The sequence below is a fragment of the Anser cygnoides genome, chromosome 2, assembly GCF_040182565.1.
Source record: "Anser cygnoides isolate HZ-2024a breed goose chromosome 2, Taihu_goose_T2T_genome, whole genome shotgun sequence".
Taxonomy (NCBI): domain Eukaryota; kingdom Metazoa; phylum Chordata; class Aves; order Anseriformes; family Anatidae; genus Anser; species Anser cygnoides.
Window position 1 is genome coordinate 160,879,752 of NC_089874.1, and position 25,980 is coordinate 160,905,731.

The following is a 25,980-nucleotide window of genomic DNA, read 5'->3' on the forward strand; positions in this document are numbered from 1 at the left end:
ATTTCCATTGCTTTTTTCTCTGCCTCTAATCAATGCTAAGCACTCTCTCAGTGCTTTAGAAAAAGTAAGTTAGCCAACAGAGACTTGTATCTTCAACTTGACCATATCCCCCCCCCCCCAAAATCTAGAAAAAAAAATCAATTTGTGTGCAGTCTAAGACAAAAATCCCCCGTGTGCCTCAAGCCTCTATACAAAAGAAGCACACTCGCCGCTCCATGCAATTACACAGCAATAAATTACTTTGCTCGGGGGTACTTGTCGTTCACCGTGAATACTGCGAAATACTGCGGGAAGAGATTAGCGAGGCAGGCCACCAAGGTGCACTTTTCAGTCACCCTACCCATCTGCGCAGGAACAAGCTCCTTCTGCTGAGCAGGCACGGCAGCTCATGCATAAACCAGCTCTTTCCAGCTCTCCCCATCCCGCAGCCCCCGCTGAATACAGCGAGGGAAGCAGGTGCGTATCTGGGTTTATGTGTATTATTTGGATGGGTGGATTGGTAAAATTGCTCCGTCCAGACCGGGGAAAATGTATTTTCTGCAAAAAAGAGAATCAGGACGACTGCAATAAGAGGTGCTCTGGCTTTCTAAGAGCTGCACAATCACTCTGTGATCTAGAAGCCGGATTAAGGAATATCTTCACAAGCAAATATAATGTGTTTTGCTTTTAGTGGTGTGTAAGCATCACTGACAAGCATGAGTACTTCTTTGCTCCTCTTTATCCATCATCTTGCCAGTTGACAAGTGTGAGAAGAGTACTGTGCATACTCATTTCATTTCTAAACAACAAAGAAAAGTGGTCCCTTAAACCACTGCTGCTGAAGAGCGACGTAGCTTAAAGCAACCCCCAAATCCCAAATGTCTTTCATTTTATGTCCTTCCAGCAACAGTTCGTATGTCTATATGGCCACTCCTCACCTCAACACACAAGACGTTTGAAAACACAACACAATAATTCTTATATATCACTCATACAGCATTTTAATCATTAGGTATGGGTGCCTACATACTGTGCATACATATATATATATACTTGTATATACAATACACATATAATTATATTATTGGAACACAATGTGCCAGCCCCCAGCAGTGGCTTGGACACTTGAAAACACATGACAAATGTTGACCTACATCTCTTGGGTTCTCTCTCCTCTTTCAGCAATAAGCCATACGACATTTCCTACTAGGCAAAGCAGGGAAAAACACGGTGGTCCTGAAGCCCATCATCTCCATGAAAGGATCCAGCAAGCCTGGCAGTTCAGGAGGTACATGTGCAGCTGACAGTTTTTTTATTAGAGCGTCTCCAAAATTTTCTTCTTTTTTGTTTCCTTCTGACCCCATTTTCCCTCCCTTATCTTCCTCCTCTATGTAGAAAACCACTACGGCAAGTAAAATGCCAGAGGCAGACTGCTCTCGCTGTAAAAACAGATGCTTTTTTAATTGTCCATCTCTCAGGTATAATTGGTTGAACCAAGACACACATAAAGTAGACTGCAGCACTTGTGTCAAGGGAGGGAGCTTTCCTCAGCTGGTGCTAGAGGAAAAAATCTCCCTCTGCAAGCCTGAGAAATGCAATAATTTAGCTGGATCCACTCAAAATCACTTCTCAGTGCCATAATTAGCGTGGTCTGGTCCTGTAGCGTAGTAACCTTCACCCCGTGACCCAGCTTGCTCTCTTTATGGCTTGTTAGTGATGTGGTCACTCAGGCATAGCCAAGAACAAGAAGAGGTATTTACAGAGCTATGGGATGGCTGCCATGCACGGTAAGGTAAAAGGCACAGGCATCTACACACCTATTTAAAACTAACGCTTCTTGTCCTATTCCAATCATATCTATACAGGGGGAAAAGGTTATTCCTTTTTCTGGCCATTTCCTCCTTGCCTGAAACCTTTTTCTCTTGTCATCCCAGTCAACTCTAAATTTAACTAGGACGCAAAGACCCTGCGCTCCCAACTGAGTGAAATCATATTCAATAAAGAAGATTAACAGCCAGGATGCTAGTAAAAAGGATAGGGGAAAAAAAAAAAAAAAAGAGAGAAAAATTGTGGGTTCTTTTTAATTAAACCTGGTTTGCTATTCAACTGAATCTTTCACACAAGATTGCTTCCCAACTTTTGATTAATTCACTGAAAAACCTTAAAAATTCACCGGGCTTATTTTGTCCATCTGCAAAATGGAGAAATAAAACGAGGAGCTAAATTTTCAGCATTTCAACGGAGGCTTTTAAAATGCCTGTTGCTATAGTACTATGAATCTTTTTACAAATGATTCTGAAATATTATCAGCATTTCAAGAGGTAATCACAAAAGAAGAAAAAAATCACTATTTTTTTTTCCCCGTGTCCTTTAAAAGCTCTAAACCTAGATTTGTAATTGAAGTGCAAACTGACCTTTATAAACTGTACAGCATGGCTAAAATACATTATTCTGCAGGGCTTGGGGGAATTTGCCATGCTCAGCAATTCAATAATCTTACTTTCTTTCATTTCTGTTCTTCAGACAATGTGACATAGCTGGATTTTCCCTCTACTCCACTTGTGAATCAAGCAGGAAAGGCTGAGGGGCTTTATCAACGCTATAATCTAAAGCTCCTGTCAACTTGCTGCTGTAACCTGCTTTTTGGCAAATAACTCAGCTGCTTTGCCCACCTTCTTGAATGCCTCAGCAGCTAATACTAACCCCTGCTAAATCCCATTTGCAATCTGCTATCTCAGACAGTTAAATGGTCCACGTGCAGAAATGATCCATCACCACCAGTTTAACCAGCTGAGATGGTTTTATCGCTAACCTTGCCATATCATAACACGACTGCAATCATGTGCAGTACCATAAAGCCGCAACAAAAATGTCAGGCACCAGACTTTGTTACTGGGTTATTATATTGAAAAGAAACAAGTGCACTTAAAGCTTCACATAGGAAAAGAGACACGATCCTGAACATAAGCTGGGAGCCCTCAAAGCACTGATTCCCTGAACCTCTTCCAGTTCTTGGGACTCCCATCTACAGAAAATATTTTTAACACTTCCCAACCCACGTCAACACTGCTCTCTGCCACACAACTCCAGCTTCTCCTGGTCCAGCTGAGCTTGCACAGTCATCTGCAGAGCAAAACTGTTTCTGATCTCATCTCCTTCCCTCCCCTAGTGATGGCTCACCTGAGCAAGAACCACCACCAACTCACCCCTCCCCATCCTGCAGCACCATTTGTGGGGATCAAAATTTTGGCAACCTGTCCCAACCCCTTCCTTTTACATCTGTATTTAACCATCCCAACCAGATTCCTCCAAAGTCCTTCAAAAAGCCGTGCTCCAAAAGGCATCCAAAAGTTAAGTGCAAGCTTACAAGACAGCCCTGATACTTGCTATTTTTAGCTATATCCAGGGTTTTCCATTTTGCACCTCTTAGGGGTCAGCACCAGAAACAAAAGCTGCTGATCCTTCTAAGTTATGCTTCCACCTCCCACCCTAGGTTTTTCCTCCAAGAAGCAACACTGGACTCCAGCTACAACCACTCACTCTCAAGACAAGAGATCTCTCCAAAAAAGGGAGGATATTTTCATTTTTAACGCAATAAACACACTTCCAAGACAATAAACAAACAGGGTGTTAGACCAGCCTTTGGCACATGGGGTTAACGTTTCTTGCAGCCTGAGAAAGAAAAGAAAAAATACAGCTGAAACAAAAGCCTTACTGAATGCTCTACCTTTTGAATGCTTGTACAAGTTTGCTCTCTTTGTCTTGCACCTTTCCTAAGGTGGTTGTTGCCATGGGACCAAGTCCACAGCACTCCTGGTACTCAAACACTCAAACTTTATTAACTGTTTGCTGTTGTGCGGTGTAGGGGGCCAGCTGCACAGTTTTAACCTTCTGCACTTATTTACTGTATTGCTATTAAAAAACTAACTCTTAAATTCCTCCACTGCCAGTTTAACCCCTATGGATGTGTACCGGGGAACTAAGATTTGTTTCCTTCATCGTCGTAAATCCAGAAGGAAGATTCCTGTTGTGTGACACAGCAATCTAGGAAAGAGGCATGACATTACTTATTCATTATTCTGCAAGACTGAATGCATGAAGATCACAGGACGCGAAGAGGCAAGCTCTTCATGTACAAATTGCGTCTGCGTTTTGTGAACACCAGGAGAGAGAATATAAGGAGACAGTGATATAAAATGTTCTGGTAAACACATATAATCCCTCTGAGGATTGACTTTCTTCAACATAAAATGCGCGTTTGTCAGACGCTTGACCTTCAGCATGGTTAGTCAAGATGAGGCTGTGGATCCACGGCTGATCACAACCATTTTCTGGAATAAATCTCCTAAGCCACAAAGTAAATTCCTGAAACTGTAACATTACCAACAACCAGTAAAATCTATACTAAAATTATAATTTATTTAAGGCAGCCACAGGTTCTCTACTCTTTTCTTTGTGGTTTTTATCTGACATTATTCACTTCTCTGCCTCCAAAACATTTTCCCAAAGAGCAACCTCATCTGGTTTACATAGTTCTACTTACAGAATCATAGAATCACAGAATCATTTAGGTTGGAAAAGACCTCTAGGATCATCTTGTCCAACCTTTAACCTAGCTCTGCCAAGTCCACCATTAATCCATGTCCCTAAGCTCTCCATCTCCATGCTTTTTGAAAACCTCCAGGGATAGTGACTCAACTACTTCCCTGGGCAGCCTGTTCCAGTACTTCCCAACTTTTGCAGTGAAGAATTTTTTTCCTAAAAAGAAAAAAAAAAAAAGAAAACAACTTAGGGCCAGGGGATTAAACCCAATAATCCAATGGGAATTCCTTCATCTCACGTTAGCACTGTGGAAATGTTTCCTGCTGAAACCATCTTCTTACTCAGTTAAAACATCTCTCGTCCACACAAATTGCCCAAAGATCTGATTAACTCCTGGTGGTGCCTCAAGTAGTGGGAAGATGGATGTCTCTGTGCAGAGGGTTTATGATGGCCCTGAGTAAGCATGGTATAGAAGGGCTCAGCCATTTGAGCACTGTGCTGAAAAAATGCAGTGATGTTAGCGAGCCAGAGTGACTTCTCTAGCATGAAAAGGCTCGGCAGGCCCCCTCAGTTTTCTCTAAGATTGGACTCTATTTTTTATTTTCCCCCCCAAGTCAGCAAACGTTCGAGGATGCTAATTGCTTCAACAGATAGCCTCCAGAAGTACGACTGAAAGATCAGCCGAAGCCACGGATCACAACAAACGTCATTCCCGTCGACAGGATCGCCGCTCCTGGCTTTACGGTTAGCATAAGACTTGGGGAATAAACGAGACCTTACACAAAGCCAATAGAAGTATTTCACTACACATTAGCATGTTTGGATTAGTGTGCCAGACCCCTGAAGGACTCTGCGGCAAGCTGGATGCTCAGCCCTAACAATGGCACACTCCGTGCCTGCATACATGAATTATTAAACGAACTTCATCCCACAGGTCCCCCAGTCAATCAATATGAGCTGCACTGCTGAATGTGTAACTATAGGCATAAAAACTTACCGTAAACATGCAGACAGCCCTGCTCTCTGCCTCAGGATTCTTATTTTGGTCTCCGAAAGTTTACAAAACTTATGCTAACGAATCCAGAGGCAAGTCACTCCAACCAGGATCTCATGTCATAAGATAAACTTTCCGCCTGTGGATATTTCAACCCAAATAACAAATTATTTGCCCTCTGCAGGCTGCGCAGAAGGAAAACTTGTCTTTCTCTATCTCTAACTCTGAGAGATGAAAGAGGCAAAATATTTTAAGTTTAATATTTTTTTTTTGGGGGGGTGGATTTCACACTGCTCACTCAAAATGCCAATATTTAATCTTTTCAAACGGCACATTTTGTTTCTAATATGAGAATAGAAAACAAAATAAAATCAAAATTTAGAAGAAGCATTTTGGCTAATAATAGGAAGGAAGATCTGCATATTTTTGTATTGAATAGGCTCAGAAAGGCTTCTTCAAAATTACCCAAAGTACTGCTATTAGTATGGTGGTCTAAGTGCTGAAAAAAGAGGGAGAGTTTTATTCTATTTATTTATTCCTTCTGCTGTCACCCACAAACACAAATAACATCACTGTGAATTCAGCATTTTCCAGATAAGCATCTTAGAATAAATTTATAAAAAGACCAAGCATTACAGTATTTTTACACACAGCAATATCCAGCTTCGCTTCTGCTAGTGTCAAATTTTCTTGCTACAAGTACAGCACTTGCTTGACAATGCACTTAGCTTCCAAAACGGGGGTGTGCTCTTTTCTTTTCTCCTTAGGCACTGAATCAAAAGGGTTTTTGGGAGGAGGGGAGAGAGCTGATTTTTACTGCATCTAGTCACTGGCAGGATACGAAAGGCATCTCTCCATTTACCAAGATCTACGATCTGAACAGCATGAAGACCCTGGCCCTATTTCCTTGTGTTTGCACGGGCCTGTGCTCACACCGTGTAACCAATTTCTCCTGTTCATCAGCTCCCAAATCTGACATCCCTGGTCTTCAACCAACTGGATCTAAAGCTGAAGGGCGATTCTGCAAACGACGTGGGAGCAAGAATAGGTGGGAAGGCTGGGGCTCCTGTGCAACCCAGTTTTCACAGGATCACAGACTGGTTGAGGTTGGGAGGGACCTTTGGGCCCACCTGGTCCTGGGTGGCCCCCAGTATCTCCCAGTGCCTGGGGTTGCTCCTCCCCAGGTGAAAGACCCCACATTTCTCCTTGCTGAACTTCACAAAGTTCTTGCCAGCCCACCTCTCCAGTCTGTTGAGGTCCCTCTAGACGGCAGCAAGGCCTTCTGGTGCATCAGCCACTCCTTTGCTGAGGGTGTACTCTGATGGTTAATGAAGACGTTAAAGGCCCAGAACTGACCATTGGGGTACTCTCCTTATTACTAGCCTACAACTAGACTTCCCATCACTGACTAGCACCCTCTGGGTCCTGTCATTCAGCCAGTTTTACCTGTGGAGGCACCAGCAGCGACCAGGCCCCTATGGTCTTGTCTCCATGACTCACCATGACACCAAGGAGAGACCAAAAATTGAAAGCCAAGACATGAGACAGCATGAAAAGGCAACGTGACAAGCAGCAGGAGTAGGAGACCTTCAAGAGCAAAGGTTTGGTTATTCCCTACATACTTTTGTTCCCTGTTCCCTTGCTTGCACCTCCTGGAGCACTCACTACTTGCCACAAATAACAACATCACTCCATCACCTCATGATCTAAAATTCACAGCTTATTTCCAGAGGCTGATATCTTGACACAGGAAGATACTGCTTTGGCTAGGATTTCTGCCCATCTCAGACCTCTGGCAAGGACAATCGGTGAGGAAAACACTGAAAAGGAAAACTTTTCTCTGACAGATTGATTTGTAGTGACCATTAGAAGCTGCTCAGGCATGCGAAGGACCTCTCTAAGCAGGGAAGGTGGTCAAAAGGAGATGAATTTATCATCATTGGAGAGTTCTGCAGTTTGTCACCAGCTTTTGCAGTTTATCACAGAGATGTCATATCTGGAGCTTTGGGATTCTTAAGGGTGAGATCTGTCACATAAATACAACTATTAATACAGCAAGAGTATTATACAGTTAAATGCAAATTTTGCAATCTGGCAACCCATTTTTACTGCCAAACCTAGAAGGTTTTCATGTCAGAAATTGATGCCAACAGCGATAAAAGGAGGACAGATAAAGTTAATCCGACTGCTTTGAGTTGAACAGGGAAGGTATTACTTTGAAGGGTTTAACATATTAACAGAATCAAAACGACATTTCAAAATATTTATGGAAATCTTTTTTTTTTTTTTAAGCTTATACAAGCAGAATAACAAAACCATATAAAATATTATTAAATCCTACCCTTAATTAAACATGCTGACACTTAAAAGCTTCTGTCTGATTTACTTTTAAAAAATCTTCTTTCAGTAAATTATGTCTTTAAGATATCTTTCTGCTCTAAGTGAATCTGCATTCCACAGGAATTAAAACCTTCTTAACAGAAGCTTGGTGGATTATTTTTTTTTGAAATCTTTTATTATTTTTAAGCTATACCTCCAACTTATCAAACATATGGGTAAGAAAGAAAAAGGAAACAATAAGCATAAATGATAAAATGAACTGAGAAACAAACCTTTAGTGTTTTAAGACAATTCAAAAAAACCCAAGAGGTGGGGATACATCTGCCTCCCCGGGAGGATGGTGAGGCTCCTACCAATGAGGACAACCGTTCAGCCTCCCTGGAGCACACACAGAGAAAGCTGGGCATTTTTGAAGGGCATTTCAGTCCCCCCAAGGTACAAATGACCCCACAGCTCCCCAGAAAAGCCAGGGTTACTATGCCTCTTACCGTAATATCAGTTCAGTGGGATGAATCTGAATTTTATTTATCAATCGCCTAGAAGGTGAACTAGCAGTGGTGATTCTCCCATTTGGTTCAGGGGGACAGCTGGTGTCCCTTGGGATGTCCTAGGTTGCCACCAGGCCCACAGCTGTTATTTCAGGAGTGAACAGCAAGTCCTGCACTAAACCCGCCAGTCCCACGCGTGTCTCAGACACCCTGGAGCATCTCAGTAGCCTCAAGGGTCCTCCATCTTACTGCGATGACCTGAAGCTTGACAGATGCCCTTGGCCAAGCCCACGAAGACACCTACCTGCAGGTGCCTTATCCATAATGAAGGTGACGTGAAGGTGTCATCAACAGCCACGGTTGAATCCGATACGCCACAGACTTAACAACCATGTCCTGAACGCCAAAGTGTTTTCAAAAACACTTCTATAAATCCAGCAAAACACCACTGAGTGAGCTGGAGTGGACAGAAGTGCTCATTGTCATTCTTTAATTAATTCTTGTTGCTCAGACAGGCTGGCACAGAGGCACTTCTCTTCCCGAAAGCAACCCAAACGGAGCACCCTGTACATCACAGGGGCAGTGGTTCCCCAGAGGCATCGCTTGATTTCACAAACATGTGATGATGAGATAAACTGATTAAATGATTTTATTTACCCCAGGAAATTCTGCCAGTGATCTGGCATACTTACCAGGGAATGGAGAGGAAGATGGACTTACTCCAAATCCCAGCAAAGAATATGGCAAACCATATATGAATTTTGGCTTAATTTGCATTCCCAGGGAAAACAGGTGCCTTCTGAGGTTACTGTCTGGCCAAAAGGCAGATACAATCAGTGATCCAAAAGCTGCACTTTTTGCCCCTTTCAGGACCATTGCCCTTGTCTCACCCCTGAGCAGCTCGGATCTGAAAACTGTGCTTCCCGTTCAGCAAATACTTTGAATCTCCTTTGCAGTACTGCACCGTAATCAGTTCTGCTGCATAGCCCTAATAAAATCATTAAAGTATTATACATCAAAAAGCATGCACTTTGTCAGTGTTCTGCAGACAGTGACTGCTTCATGAGTATATATCCACTAATACTGCTTAGATGTGACAATCAGGCTGTAGCCATAGGAATTTTCTTAATCAGGACTCAAATACAGGAGGATCTGTGTCCTTATGGGTTCTCTGATAGCAATCTTGTAGTGTCAGGATGTCTGATTTTTCCAGGGGACTGGGAAGGATTTATAATAGAGAGGACTGACTATTGCCAGATCACTTCTACAAGAACAGGAGGCTTATTTTCATGCAGTGTACAGATGTAAAGCTGAGTCCTCCCTCAGCTGCAGAAAAACATATCTACATATTTCTATCATCTGCAAATTGGAAAAACAAAAAGAAAAAAAAAACAGTCAATCAGGAAAAGGAGGTGGAAGCCAAAATTTGTTGGTTTTGTGTTTTTTTTTTTTTCAAATCAGGAGAAATCAACACATTTTGTAGCATGGACACATTAAAAAATCTCATCAGTTCTAAAAGCCCCAAAAATATCCTCCTCACATCCCTTCGTTAAACAGGCAAATTCTCCTGGTGGTGACTGGTAAAGGAACCAAAAAATGCTGCAGCATGAAGAGTCATCGGCTCCATCCCATCGCTTATAAAAAAGGGGGGGTACAACTGTAATTCACTACAGCATCATATTGACCTTGCCCTGAAATAAGCTAAGCTAAGGCTAAGTGTCGAATGAGAGGATATATTTGTGTGTAAGCTATCCAGGAAGCCTTGTTTGGGAAGCATGGAACAATGTCATGGTCAACCGGACTGCAGCGAAGGGACTCACAGACCCGTCCTGCCACTAACAGCTCGACCCTGTGTCTTCGAGATAGCCATCAAAAGCTGCTTGCAACCTTTTCTGCTAAAATAAAAATAAAAAAAGAATAATAAAAAAGCCAGCTTTATATTTTTACATTTTTTCCTATCTCATATTTTTCCTAGGAAGAATATCCAGTGGTACATGGGGAAGCTTTATCCTCACTGCAGCCTGTGGACTGTCTCTTTGAGACAGTGATTCTTCCAGGCACTTCATTTTATTTTGCCCAAATTAAGGGCTAGTTACCGTCAGTGCCTAACTTCAGGGAATCTCCTGAATCCCACACCCTGGGACCAAGGAGGGAGATAAATTGCTTGCGAGCTTGGATTATTAAACCAACAGTTAGGAAAAAAAAATCTCTACATTTTTCTTGCATGGGATCAGTACTTAACAAGTTGTTTGCAGCCATGTATCAATGGAAAAAGCTGTCAGCATTGCCTAATGGCCCTAGCTCCTCACCCTAGCTCTGTGCATCCTTCTTCCTTTTGCTCCTGCTCCTTTCCCAATTAATCCGGGGTCAGCTGCATTCAGCCGACTCCATCTAGAGCTTCTTATGGGCATTTACATTTCGCTTTCCTGCACTTCCAGCTCCAAGCACGTCGCACACAAGTATTAGAGCTGGCTCTGGGATGAGCTTTGACCAAGGTTACTGGCAGCTGGATCTCGTATATACCCTGTTCACACATCACCAGCCATCTCTGTCTCACTGACTAGAACCGGCACCCTGTTTGGGAGGAACTCGTCCCAAATTCACTTGCCACAGGTGCAGTCCTTATCCTGAATGACTCAGCTATCAAAGGGAGAGAAGGCGTTTCAGCAAAGGGAAGAGCCCAGTTTGACAGCGAGAAGTCTGCCCCCGTCTGAATCAGCCTCCCTGTCATGCCCTTACGAGCCCCGTGCATAAGAGGTGGAAAGTCTGCAGGACTTTTTAAAAGTCAGGCAACTTGAAACTTGGCTTCATGTATTGTTTTTAGCAAGATCCTGCAGCAAGGTAAGCAAACACTATCGCAGTGCACAGACTACGGTTACTAAACGTCCTTCGTGGCAGGACCATTTCTCACCACGAACCCCTGATCTCAAATACTCCGCCTCCCCTCGCCTGCCTGACAGCAGAGTGGTAAGTCACCTAGTTAGTATGAAAGAGAAGGTGTGGTGATTTTATTATTTAGATATCCACAAACACTACCATTTTTCTAATAGCCGAGGCTATAAACCTACCAAATGTTCACTCGTTGCTCCCAATCCGTCTTCCAAGTTAGAGGATGTTCAAGGAGAAGCATGCATCAGCCTCTGAAGGAAAGGGGTCGAGTGGCAAAGGAGCAAGAGTTTTAAGCCGTGATTTGCAGCTGGGGAAGCAGAAAATGCTGCCCCAAAGGTCTCACCTGAAGAGCCGACCCCCTGCTTGTTCCTGATCTTAGAGATATACGCAGCCCTGCCGGCTCTCATGATTCATGGCGCGCTGCTTTTTGCTGGTGCAGCTCTCATGAGAGATGGGCAGAGACGCACGCAGAGCATTCAAAGCTGCTTGCACGCATCTGGCGATGAAATGGGGTCAGTGTGAAGGACACACCAGTCTTAGGACAGGAGAAAAGAATGGGATGATGGAGGGGAAGACAGCTGCTGGTCCTCCTCTGCTTGGCACCCTGCAACTGTTCAGTCTGGAGATGCAATGAGGAAAACAGGAGAAATCAAGAGAAACCTTCTATAAAGCCTGGGGAGAGGGGATAGACCAGGAGGGTGGAAGCAGAGAGCTGGAGGAATTCTGGGGCTGATGACAGGGACAAGGAAGCATGGTTAAAATAAAAATATGCTGCATTTAGCTACCTGGACAATTAATGATAATTCCAAGATCAAAAATAATCGTTGCAATTAGTGCATTATGGATCTATTTATGTAACTGCTCAGGAAAGAAGAAAATTATCTAGCCATGTTTTTGAAGTGCTCTGAGGAGCCAAGGAATTGATTCTTAAATAAAAAAGAAATAGTTTAGGAATGTAAGCACAATAGATGCTCTGGGTGATCGGAAGCCATCCTTGGTAAAAGATCTCCATTAGTTACAAGGGCAGTTTATGCTACAAATAATTTTGTACTTGTAAACATCTTTCCTGATTACATTGATCTCCACAGGCTGACTCTTTACTCTTACATCCTCTCCAATCTCCTAAAATTAGATCTAAATCTTCTGACTATTATTACTATTACTATTTTTAATCCTCCAGTTTGCAAAACAGAGTATATGTGAATTACGGCAGATCTGAAGCACAGATGAAAGCAATGGATTGGAAAGAGGAGAGAGACTGCAAACCAGTCTGAGAGATTATATTGCATCGAGAAGGCAAGTCAAGCACATCAGGCACTTCTACAGAGAATAATGCCAATATAAAGAAACAGAAACCAAATTCTCCCCTCCGTTCACAGCTGAACCTCACTAGGAAATGCAGTCATATATACAGAATCAGAACCACGTCCTAAGTACTTGATTTTTGTATGCAGGCTGCATGAAGGGAAGCAGCTTTAATAAATTGTGCTACATTTGGAAAAGCCATTTTAATTCTCTAATTAGCATGCATACAATGAAAACTAACTGTGCGTGTTTGTGTATACACATATCCAGAAGAGAGTTTAATGAACTGTATCTATTGCAAGTGAAACTGAAGTTTCATCTTCTCTGTGCTGTACTGTGTGATGCTGTGATGCAGGTTTCAATACCACAGCACACTTTTCTGCCTATAAAATATCTTCTTGCTCCTTCTCTCTTTTTACTCCTCTTAGATTCATTGTCATTGATAAAGAGGAAAGGAAGAAAGGAAGAAAGGAAGAAAGGAAGAAAGGAAGGAAGGAAGGAAGGAAGGAAGGAAGGAAGGAAGGAAGGAAGGAAGGAAGGAAGGAAGGAAGGAAGGAAGGAAGGAAGGAAGGAAGGAAGGAAGGAAGGAAGGAAGGAAGGAAGGAAGGAAGGAAGGAAGAAAGGAAGGAAGGAAGGAAGGAAGGAAGGAAGGAAGGAAGGAAGGAAGGAAGGAAGGAAGGAAGGAAGGAAGGAAGGAAGGAAGGAAGGAAGGAAGGAAGGAAGGAAGGAAGGAAGGAAGGAAGGAAGGAAGGAAAAGAGCTACACAAGCATCCAAGTCTGGCTTCACATTAAAAAAACAACAAAATAAACAACCCATACACAACCACAAAAAAAAGGTCTTTCACTGTAGGCCATCATTTTCTGTTATCTACCTACCATTCTCCGCCACCTGAAAGCAGCACAAGCAAAGCTTTATAGGATCAATACATGTCTTACCATCATTAATCACCAACAGAAAGGAAGAAAATGAAGTAAGCCTGACAAAAAAGTGTCCAACTATAAAAAAGGACAGGAAAAAGGGTGAGGATAGAGGGGAAAAAAAAAATGAAAAGGCTGGGACAAAGAGAGATCTGTAGCAATTCAAAAGAGACTCACAGTCCATCCTGCAGCTCTTGAGTATCGTTTGAGGTCCCCAGGGATCGAAGGCTTCTTTCCAGAGAGGTCACTGTCAACAGCAGAGAAAGAAAGATAAACAAGCAGCACACCTTTCCAAAGAAAAAATAATGGATTTTCATTCGTTTGTCTTTTAATTTGTTTCCTTTCAAAACAACATAATGAAGTAGTGTTTGGACAGGTGCCAAACAAAGGTGTCACAGGTTGGTCACATTTTGGACAGGTGTCACAAAATGACACAAAGGGGTCATTAGGCAATGCCCACTACCCCAAAGTGGATAAATTGGGTCCCTAGGATGAAGAAATGGAGATTCCACAGGTGCTGTGGCATGACAGGACATGACAACATAGCTGTGAATTGCTCCAAATGGCCATTAAGAGCCTGAACCCTATCAGCCATTGCAATATCTTCTAACTCATTGTTCAGGACTTTAACAGTCAAAATCTTTTCTTTTAGCTCAGATAAAATGAGGTGCTTTACTGTGATTATCTCATGTGCTTGAGCTGGAGAGCTTCTTGGGCTTTTCCATCAGGAGAGAAGAATGAATGCTCTACCCTAAGTGATCCGAAGTTGGAAACGTGGTTTGTTTTGCAATACACAGTAACTTCACATTTAAGAAATATATATAATATATATATTTGTGTGTGTTCACTGCCACATCTTCATTCTCAGATTAACAGAAGATCATTACGTTTGGACTTTGCACATCAAGTACGCACAACACTTCAAGACCTTCAGTAACGAAAGATGCTAAATGAATGACATTCTTTCTGTTTACACGTGGGGTTTTCTCAAAAAAAAAAAAAAAAAGCTTATGATCAGTTAGCAGTCACACTTCAATATTTAAGGAAGGAAAAAAAAACAACAACAGATTAGAAACATGGCTTAGCTATTCCAGTTGAAATTTAAGATATCCTCTGTTCTAATGATTGCAGACTTGGTCTCGGTCTACAGCTTTGAACAAATCACTCAACTGTTTTTACACTGGCAGACAAAGCTGAATGCCTTCTTTTCTTCTGGGCTTCTGTGGGTTGACACCAAACACCACAAAAAGAGACAAAAACTACTTGGACATGGTATTAAAACAAGCTTGAATACCACCACATATTTTCACCTTGCTTACCACACTGCTAGATCTCAACAGCAGATCTCAGTACAGAGCTTGGCAGCTCAGTAAGATAAAGCCTTAAGGAGCTGTCTACAGTTGAGCTCATAATTATTATCCTTTGCTGGATGCACAATGTTTTAAAGAATAAATTGAGAGTTTTCACTAATAACCATTTGCTTCTCTAGTTTAACAGCACTGATCCTGCAAAGATCTCACAGATATAATAATACTCTCTCATTCTGCTCCACAATCCTAACAACTCAATCTCCCATGCAACTTGTCCATTTCAAAGACAAAACTAAAAATACTTCCAGGCCCAGCAGCCCTTCAGGGCGCTGCAGAGCACGATGCTTGCTCGAATGTCCTTGGAGAACAGAGAGCGAGTTAAGGTAGCAAAAGCACTTTGTACGTTGAATTTCTAGGAACACGTCAACGTCATGTGTGCAGCTCAAGGAGGGAGAAGAGCAGCTACAGCATCCAGGCACCTTTCTATAACCTGAGCCGTAAAACCAAGGCAATCCAAAGTGAAGGACTCTCTGCCAGCTCTTCCTAGAAATGAACACGGGCTTGAGGGAAGACAGATCCGATAGGCAGGTGCTTTTTTGCAAGAGCAGTACGGACCTTTGCTGCTGCCTGCTTCAGACAACAATAGAGTAGGAAACAGTTTTCCTTTTGCACAAAACTGTTCAAAACTTACACGCAGAAGAATCTGAGACAGGATTGCAAGAGAAGAGCAAAGCACACATTGGTCAGGTAAGAAAATGACTCAGGTTTAAGTCCCCATCCTAAAATTTGATCTGACATTATAACTTGAACATAATATTTACACAAATACATAAAGGTCAGTTATCCCTATAGGACAAGATACGTGCTGTGGAACACACAAGACGTTGGCATTTGATATGGCTCTTACCTGGGAAATAGCACAACTGAGATGCAAACTTGAGCTGGATCTCAGGGGACTGAGCTCTTTTGTATTTTGGGACAGACCTACTTTGCTTTGGCTAAGAAGATCCCTATTGAAATCTGCATGGTTCTTGTGCTGGATGTGGAAAATCTCCCCCCAAGTTTACCGGTTCTGACCATTCGAGCTACCAAAGAAGCAAAATGTCAAGTTGTGCTGGATTGATGCTGTGAAGCCAGTGCTAAAACAGACATCTTACTTAAAAATCCTTGTACACTTAACATTAAAAAAGGCATATGCTAGTCTTCCGAGATGAGGCATCCACGGAGATCACTGCTGTTGGAGCTGCAATGATTTACATAAACTGAAAGTTTGGCACCAGTTGTCTACGCCATCACAATCCTTAAAATCAATGGGGGATGAGAAACCATCCCTAGATGGCAACGGAGACTTTATCACACCTGGGGGATGCCGAAAAATCCTTTGCTCAGCCTCTCAGATCAAGGTAATGGGACTGCACATGGCACCAGCCTGTCACGGGGAGTCATTAATGAGCAAGTAACAGGAATTAGAGAGGGAAGAGACCCATTAGAGCACTCAGGTTCTCCATCTGGTCAGAACAGGTCTGATTCCTGCAGTATATCCTCCAGCGATCAGCCCTTTAGACACGATGCGCCAACCTAGCTCCGTTTACGAGTGTTATTTATTTTACTTATTTATAAGGCATTTACTGAGAGGCAGCTAAAAGCCATGCTCTGACAGAAATGCAAAACCTTCATAAAAATGAGTAGGAAAAAAAAGCCATCAACCAGGCAAACTCACCCAGTACCTGAGCTTCGTTTTGTGCTTTGTTTTTTGTTTGTTTTTTTTTTCACCCAAAGGGAAAAATCAACTAAAGAAGGAAATGTAAAAGTCAGAGAAGCCAAAGCCTTATCAGACAAACTGCTCAACAAACAAACTATGCTCAGCAGAGACAGTCCCCAAAGAACTAGAGACGGAAAGCAGATGCAAAGAATAGGTAAAAGTTCCCTCTACCCCTTGACAGTTTTATAAGAGATGGGTTAAAAAAAGTCCCTAAGCTCATGAACTGGCAGAAGAATGAGCCAGTGGCACATAAACAGAACCAACGATCCTGGCTATGGCTTTTATTCAACACACAAGGAAGATTTCCATATCCACAGCAGAAAAGGGGAACGGGAGGCATTTATATGTGAGATCTGCCAAGATTAGCTCAGAGCTGCAAAGATTCCCCTTGGTCAGGAGCCAGGTCCTCAGCTGCCCAATACGAATTTAAATCATCCCAAAGACTTAGACTTCTGCGAAAAGTAAGGAGAGCAAGGAGGAACAAGACATGCAGCATTTATTATTTTTGTAGTGACACCAAACAAAAATCAGTGGTGCTTTAAAATCCCAGTATAAAGTTGACTTCTTGTTTCATTAAGAATACTCGTTCTTCAAAAATAGAAAAAAATACAGCTGCCCACAACCTTGCATTTTGGAAATTCAAACAACAGAGGCAGAGCACGGAGAGCTAAGGGGAGAGGAGCATTTCTGGTGCCTGGTTTGGTCTCCAAATGCAATGGAGAACTTGGAAAGCCCCTAAGAGGCTGGCGTAAGGCAGGAAAAGAAGGAAAATGGGAGCTGTAACTGGATTTATGCAACCCTGAAGGACATTCAACACACCATGCCCGGAGCAACAGGAGCACCAAGCATCATCTGGTGAACATCTGCAATGCAGGCGCCCGCTCCTTGATCAGCCCCTTGCATGGCGGTGCGCACACAGCTCTGACTTTTGCTACAAGCTCGGACACAGAGCTTGCTGGCTTGGCTGAAGAGACCATATGGTACAGCTGTGCAAGGCAGGAGGGATCTTGGGCATCCTTTCCCATTTTACAGCCCTACAAAGTTCTTCACCTAGGGTGGATTAGCTTTGCAAAAACTGAGCAGCACGGCCAGCTTATGAAGAAGCCACACGCAAGTTGAAGCAAACTGACTTTAGCAGACTGAAATAATCTGGGCGGTGAACAGAGCAACAACAGCATAGTATCTTATGGGTATTTTCTCAACCTAAAAGCACTTTAAAAAGCATTATATATTCATGGATTCATAGATTTTAAAGGCCAGAGAGAGCAATTCTGATTATCAAGTCTGATTTCCTACCACAAAATTTTGCTCCATCACTCCTACGTTGAGGCTGTAGATTGTAGCTGGACTAGAGTATCTCCTACAAAAAGACATCTGAATCTTGATTTAAAGGTTTGAAGCCACACTGAATCCATCACGTCCCTTCAATAAGCAGTTCTAATGGCTAGTTATCCTCATACAGAAAGACTGAATTTGTCTAGCTTTGACTCCTATCTCCTGATCTCATTATGTGTGAGAACGTTAGATTAATGAGCCCTACGCAATCTATTTGAAGTCTTTCTTCCCTCAGAGGTACTTACAGACCACGATCGAGTCCTCTCAAACGTCTCAAACAGAAGTTCGGATGGCATGCATTTTAAAGTCTGATTCGCAGACTTCAAACAGTTGTCTTAGCTCTTCTCTGTACCCTCTCCAATTTTGCAAAATAGTTTTAAATATAGGTGCTGTCATTACTTGCTTGGGAGAGCACTCAGTGCAGGTAACTCTAACAGAAAGCGTATCTTCGTGTACTCTGTACAGTCTTAAAAGGAGAAGCAAAGACCACCAGAAACTGCTCAAAACCAAACTGAGGGGATAAATGCAATTATAACAAAGAATAAAAATATTAATTGAATTGTGGCATTTCAAAAAAAAAAGGATGCACCACTCATCTTAAAGGCTTCTCAGCACAAACTCCACTAAGGCAGGAATTGCAGCGTGGACATGCCTAACCTGGTTAGCTGGAGTATTAACAGCACACGCGGACCCAAGCAGGTTGCAAAACTTCACGTAACAGCCCCGTAATAGCCAGCAGCCGAAGCACTGCTGCCATTCAACGCTGCCGTTGTGTCAAGGTAGCACTTAGTGCTGGAAGAAGAAAGACTGGTGCTGATCGAGGTGTTTCTGTATGTAATAACACAGTCATACCCCATCCATAAGCCGAGTACCAGTCAGCACAGTCGGGAGGTTCAAGCTGCCAAAGCAGCCTCAAGTCCAGGTCACAACGTTGGAGGTTTCCCAAGGAAAGCTCAGGTAAAAGGGCCTGGGAGACCCGGTGGACACCGAGTAGAACATAAGGCAGCAATGTGTCCTTCTGGCAAAGAAGGCCAATGGTGTCCTGGGATGCATTAGAAGGTTGAGGGAGGTGATGCTTCCCCTCTGCTAAGCCCTGGGGAGGCCAGACGTTGAGGACTGCATCCAGCTCTGGGCCCCCCAGCACAAGAGAGAACTGGGCATACTGGTGAGGGCACAGAGATGACAAAGGGACTGGACCATCTCTGCTGTGAGGGAAGGCCGAGAGAGCTGGGCCTGCTCAGCCTGGAGAACAGAAGGCTTGGGGAGATCTTATCAACATATATAAATACCTGGAGGAAGGATGCAAAGATGAGGCCAGACTCTTTTCAGTGGTGCCCAGTGACAAAACAAGGAGCATTTTTTTTACTGTGTGGGTGACGGAGCACTGGCACAGGTTGCCCAGAGAAGTTGTGGAGTCTCCTCCTTGGATATACTCAAAAGCTGTCAGGACATGGTCCTGGGCACCCTGATGTAGGTGGCCATACTTGAGCAAGGACATTGGAGCAGATGGACCCAGAGGTCCCTTCCAACCTCAACCACTTTTTGATTCTGTGAATTTCTCCAACTTCTGCATGGTTTTACCTCATCCTAAGTCCCATCAGTCCCATCACTGCTCTCCAGCATCACAGAGGGTACGTGTAAGTGCAACCCAAAGGTGACTTACAATGACTGAATTTCTCAACTTGTGCTCCTTGAAGAAGGTTGCCAAACTTGTACCCAACCAGTTTTCCAGAAGGGTATAAATAATGTGTTTTAATCAACTGCTTGTAGAATGTATCAGTTACTCTTCTTAAAAATAACAACCACACAAAAAAAAAAAAAAAAAAAAAAGAAACATGAAATGTCCATTTTTGTCCCATTCAGAATCATCTTATACGTGAGACTTTGACAAACCCCTGAAGAATCATGCAGGTTGAAGGGGATCTCTGGAGGTCTTTAGTCTAACATTTTGCTCAAAGAAAGTCCACTCGAAAGCAGGGTCTTTTTCCAGCTCTGAATATCTCAAAGGATAGAGATCCCACAGCCTCTCTGGGCTCCCATTGCAACCAGATGGCCAGAATCGTTTGCTTCATATTGAATGTTGTATATTTCAGACTGTGCACATTGCCTCTGGTCCTTCCACCACGAACATCCTATAGGCCTGGCTCCATCTTCTCTACAGTCTCATACTGGGTAATTACAGACAAGAGTAGGATCATTGTTAATTCCTGTTTAACTTGTCGTTCACCACTACTCCCAGGTCTTTTCTTCAAAACAGCTTCATAGCAAGCCTGCACCCATCCTGTCCTCTTGCATGGGGTTATTCCATCTGAAGATGTAAGAGAAGGTTTGAAAAATTATTTTTCTTCTGATTTTACAGCCAACTGAGCACCTGAATACCTTCATAGGGCCACCTGGTTTGAGGCCTTCAGCTTCACCTTCTGGGATACTGGAGAGCAGCAAGGTCTGTGTTGCAGGATGTCCTCAAGCTCTGACCCAAGGCAAAGATGATTGTCAAAAGCAAACTCAAACTTATAAATTCCTCGTAGTCATAGAAATCTCTGCACTTGAATTTGCCTGGCAGATGGAGGCATGACTGCTCTGCAGCATGCGAGAATCCTGATAGACAAAAGATGACTGCATTTCAGAAGATCTGCTTCCCATCCTTCTTTGAGCAATGATCCTTTTCTAGAAAGACTGGGACCTTTCCCCAGGACACATGGGGAGAATTACAACAGGAAGGAGGCCCTCAGATCCTTTCTTTACACCCAGTCCAGTGCAATGTCCCACCGGATCCCCTTAGACACAGATCAGACCAGAGAGAGAAAAGCTGGCCAGGTGATCCACAACATCAGCACCCAATGAATTTAAATCCTTGTCTGGCAGTAGTGTATTTTAGAACTGCAATATTATGGCATTAACTGCTATTCAGCAATGTTCCTTTATAGCTACCTGCAAAATACATCTCTACATCCCACCCCAACAAGGCGCTGATGAGCCAGAGCACACCTCCAAAGGAGGGAAGCATTCTGCACCTCCAGTGTCCGGGGAGACACGCTGCTCCATCTACAGAGTGAAGAATAACAGAAGAGTTTTGGTGTTGGTGTTTTTATAAGGGAGATGGATGTTTTGCAGGCTCGTGTGACAGGCTCTGCACACAGTAGGGCTGCAACACATTAGAAAATGAGTCTGGCTTGTTCCACCTTTCTGCGCTCTAACTCCCCATTGTAACAGATGACACAATTAAAAATAGAAAAGGATGTGGTCTCTGTAAGAATCGGAATATATCTGTGCCTGCTTAATGCAACATATGGTAGAATATTTTTACATCTTATAAAGAACTGTGTATTGGACATGTGCTGGTGCTCGTGAGATGCAGCAGCAAGAAAACTGCATTAATATTTGCTCCCTGACAACAGGAGCTGTCATACGCCGTGTACACGCACAGGAGTCATCAACAGGACAGCACACAATCGACTAGGAAACCTTTCATTATACGCACCATTGGAGTTAATTCGGAAGACGTTGGCTGAAGTCTCCTGAAATAGTTCCTGCAGTTCGCTGGGATCAATCTGGGTGGCTGCAAAGACAAAAAGGGAGAGACCTGTTAATAGCGGAGACTACCGTCGCTTTGAAGGGGGCTCCCCTCCCAGCAGAGCCTCCCAAGGGGGACGCCCAGCTGAGAACCTTTACGATAGAGCTGTCACCAAAATACTGTATTTTATATACACAGAGGTTGCAGCAACGACGATGCGCTGTCACACTCCACGCAGAGAATGGGCAACACCAACATCTGCAAAGAAGCCTGATCAGTCTCACCAGGCACAGAGAAACACCAGTAACACGGGGCTGGAGCACCCAAGTGATACCAAGAATGTGGATTTTGTCCTGGAAAGCAAAATAATAATATTTGCTCACTGCTGTGTTGCTTCAGCAAGAAGAGAATTGATGGAGGACCCTGTCCGGTCCCAGCAGTGCTGTGCAAGCCCACAGCAGCCTGAAGTGTTTCCTACTCAGCTGAAGGATGTAACAAAGCGCTGAATCGAAACTCCTGCATGCTCTCTTTCATTAAAACACTTATTAACCATTAATCCATTGATGTGGGTTCCTCCTCACTGGAAATGTAGCCCAGCTAAGGGGTCGGATGTGGCCTTACATAGCGTGTGAGCACTGATCACAGGCAGATACCTGCTGCATCCCCCATTTCCATCAGGTAGTAAAGGTGACGCTGAGACACAGCAGATAAGGTTTACACGGATCAAGGCAGCCTCTGCAGGCATTATCAGCAATTGGAATAGAAACGATTTCTGCTCATTTACCAAATGGGCATGCCAGAGCTGCAAATGAATGAGAAACTGCAACTTCATCCCCAGAGAAGGAGAGATGTGAGGTTGGACTGGGCTATACCACAGAGAAAGGAACTTTTGCTTTAATAAACCTTAAACAGGGGTCGGGGTTTTGGTTGGCAACAGTCCCCAGAGACAGACTCATTTCCCCTTATGTCTTTAGCATCAGCATTAAGGCAGCAACTCTACAGCAGATTCTCCCAGGTTTTGCCCCATGCTGCCTCCCACCTGGGTCAGCTTTTGCAGGTTTCCCAGAAACTGCTCTACCCGAAACCTTGGCCAAGTCCAAAGCACCGCAGGGCTTGTCCCTCCGACACTGAAACAGCTACAGCACGGAGCTGCAGCGTTACAGACACTCAGACAGGAGCTGTTATTCATTTTTTTCAAGTCAGGAGACTGTAATTGCAACATATTCTGCATCCCCTACCCAGATTTCCCTGCGCTGTTAAAGCACTGCGCTCCCAGCCCGCATTTGGAAGAGCAGAAAGTCAAGGATGGGGCAAGGCAAAACTCCACGAATCTCAATCAGAACAAAAAGCCCTCCCCCATGCACTGCTCTGGGTGGCCCCGAGGATGTCCCCCGACACTTCAGGACAAGCCTCATGTTCAATCTGGGCACCCAGGGTGTTTTCCAATGCTTCTCACCCATCTCGCCCACGGCAATCCTTGTGTGAGACGATTCGGCCCTGTCCCAGCCATAAATAAAGTCCTGGCTCAGTCTGTCAGGCTGACACAAATCCAGGGCATTAAATGGTGTTTAATCAAAGTGCACAGGGTCTCGTTGCCGGAGATTTCCCCACTCTCCTCCTTCCACGGTTCCTCCTAAATCAGCCGTCCCAGACACTCCTCTCCGCCACTTCATGTGTCGGGCTATCGAACAAGAAATCAGCTTGGGCTTGTCTGTCCCCCAGGAATTCCACTTGTTACTAACAAGATCCAGCTCTCATTAAATCACTGAGAAAAGAGCAGCACAAGATAAGGTTTTAGATCTTTACAGGCTGCTCTGACCCTGGTTTCAGGAGGCTTTTCTTGAATTCTTCTACAAAATTTAAATTCTGGGTTAGTAATAGGGGAGGACGGGCACACGGTGGCCAGGACAGGGTTTCAGGGTGGCGTTTCCAGTTGCATGGAGTGGTCCACGCATTTTGTGATAGAGGTTCTTTGGATAGGTATTTATATATATATATATATATATTTTTTTTTTTGGGGGGGGGAGAGAGAGTTTATTTATGTGCTTATTTCCACGTTGTTGGGTAAAGCCCCACATGAGCCACCACGCAACCAAGTCAGGGCTGTAAATTCCTCCAAATCCCCAGTTTCAAGCACCCAGCAAGGCACAGAACCACATTAACCACCCCCCAAAATGAACCCACCCCAACTGCCCAGAAATTCAGGGGCTGATCTGGCAGAGCAGGATCCATCCCATCTCCCCTGCATGGCCATGGAGAGACCAATTTGCTCATCCTCTACCACATTTCCCTAACGGAAGAGAGGCAAAATAGGACAGGACAATGTGTGAAAACCATACTTTAAGGACATGGAAATATTTAACCTTTTAAGTCTCAGCAGGGTGATATTTATTTTGGCTGGATGCATGAGGACCATGAGATGACGAACTCCCCCTTCCAAGGCTTAAAGTCTCAATCCATAAATATCTAGCAGAGAGACACACCTCACCTCCAAATGACAAACAAACATGAATTAAATAAAAAATAAATAAATAAAAAAATAGTGGATGCAACCTTTGGCCAGAATTTCCAAACACTTTGAAAATGCAATGCTCAGTGAATTGATCGTCTAACAAAACTGCACAGAATCTGGCTTACCATTTTCTGCATTTCCCTGCACCTGGACTTTTATTTCGTGTTGGAATATGGTGCCAGCTCTGTTTTTCTTCTTCTTTTTTTCCTTTTTCTTTTTTTTTTTTTTCCAGGAAATATAAGAAAATAGTAGCAGGGATGTTGTTTTACACTGCTGCTGCAATTTCGAGCTTCCACACGTCGCGCAGAAATGTTGTAACTATTCATGGAGGATTCAGCAGTCCAAGCAGACAAGCAAAACAATTTAAAAACAGCAGCAGAAAGCAAAGCAAAAATGCATGTGTACTGCCAAGCTAAGTGAAGACATATCAAGGCTGTGAAAGAAAGTGAATGTGAGGCACATTTGTGTCTAATAAAAAATTAAATGTCTTCGACTGCATAAAGGGACTGCTAAAATATTACGATTCCCTAAGAAGGAGCATGAGGTTGCTGATATGCAGTAAATACTTGCCATGCCCCTGCGCTAATAGAGGTCAGTGCCACAATTAGGAAAAGGTGACTTTTAATTACACCGTGGGTCCTGAAAGCCACGAGGAGTTTGCAGTGGAAACGTTACAGAATCCTGCATCCAAATTGCTTCTTCTCTGTTTCCTTAATGGCCAAAACCACTTTTATAACTTCCAGGTATTTTCCTCGTTTGCTTTTCCAGCAGAATCCCCTTGGCGAAGACCATTTCCTATGCTACCAACTCCACCTCCTCCCCACCTAGCAAATAGTGACAAACCAATGCATTTATTTCAGCTGTGAAAGAAGCAGCAGCCAACGATGGCATTTCTGAAATATTCCTACTCTTTTGTAGGAAAATAGTTCAAAATAAACGTTGAGAGAACATATATACCAGCAAATAAGAGAGAGTTAGGGGAAAAGATCGTATTTTAGCATTAGCTGGCTCCCCAGCTCTGTTTTGGACCAGGCTTTGCCAAGACAAACTCTGGAGCTGTTTGGGGCACAGTTTATCACAGAGATTGCTTCTCTGGGCAAAATCAGTGAGACTGCGCCAGGTTTGCCTCCAGATGTGCAATGCCATCTCGGTTACCCGCTATGTGCAGCCTGCAGGCTGAATTCTGTGATACCCCTTGCACTTTGGGCTGACCAAAACCAAAAAAAGAAATAAGAAAGAAAGGAGACAAACACCTCAAATACCTTTGCAAGCCTCAGGCATTATTTTTGCAACTATTATTCTACTAGAGACCAGAACGCTTTCCATGTTCCAGCGCAGTTATAAACCTCAACCGCTACCTAAATTGTCACCTCCAGGAGACACTCAGGATGAGAACCAGTGGGAGAGAGGGATGTGATCTGGTCGTTGCTCAGACCAGAATGTAACTGGGGGGCTCCTGGCTCTTGGTTTGCTTCCCCCGTCCTGCTCTGGAGGAAGAAAACGCTGCTGCTGCTGTACCTGGGCGTCCTTGGGGCTCTCAGGCCCTTGGACAAGCAGCTATTTGCTTCAACCACCACCGACAGCAGTTCTTGCAGGGGAGATATCTGAGCGAGCTGGTGAGGAAAAATGATTTTTGGTTCCTCTGTGAAGCCTGAGCAGGCTTATTGGGTTTTGCCTCTACTGATCTGGATATAATTAATGTCCGAAGGGGATAGCTGGAGGTGCAGGACAACATGCATGGCAAAGGTATATAAAGGAACATCCTTGTGCTTAATGCTAATGAAAACTGCCCATGTTCCCCACGTTAATCTTCCTTGCCTATTAATTATTTCACACTAATTTGAAGCTCCTAATGGCTTTTCTGCAGCCGGCTGAAGTCAATTGCCTCCATGGTCTGAATGTTGTAGCAAACCCAAAATAAGTCAAGAGTTGCAGAAAGGAAGAGACAATAGTTGAAGCAACTCCGATAAAAAGGGAAAAGAGAAAAAACAAGACAAGCATTCAATCTTTCTACTTACAGCACTAAATGAGGCTGCAGAACTCAGCACCTCGGGTTCAATGCAAATATCCCCAGTGCACCACTGTGAGCTAT

At 43.6% G+C, this 25,980-nt stretch overlaps 1 protein-coding gene across 7 annotated transcripts in view; it reads right to left on the reverse strand.

The window, feature by feature from the left end:
- The window catches only part of TSNARE1 (t-SNARE domain containing 1), a 462,920-nt gene that overhangs the window by 287,234 nt on the left and 149,706 nt on the right, over positions 1-25,980 (reverse strand). For all 7 annotated transcript variants that reach the window (XM_066990792.1, XM_066990788.1, XM_066990790.1 and 4 more), the window contains 2 exons: positions 21,344-21,421; positions 13,633-13,702 (listed from right to left, as the gene is read on the reverse strand). In XM_066990792.1, the coding sequence (XP_066846893.1) occupies positions 13,633-13,702; positions 21,344-21,421 (148 nt within the window). The remainder of the gene's footprint in view (positions 1-13,632; positions 13,703-21,343; positions 21,422-25,980) is intronic.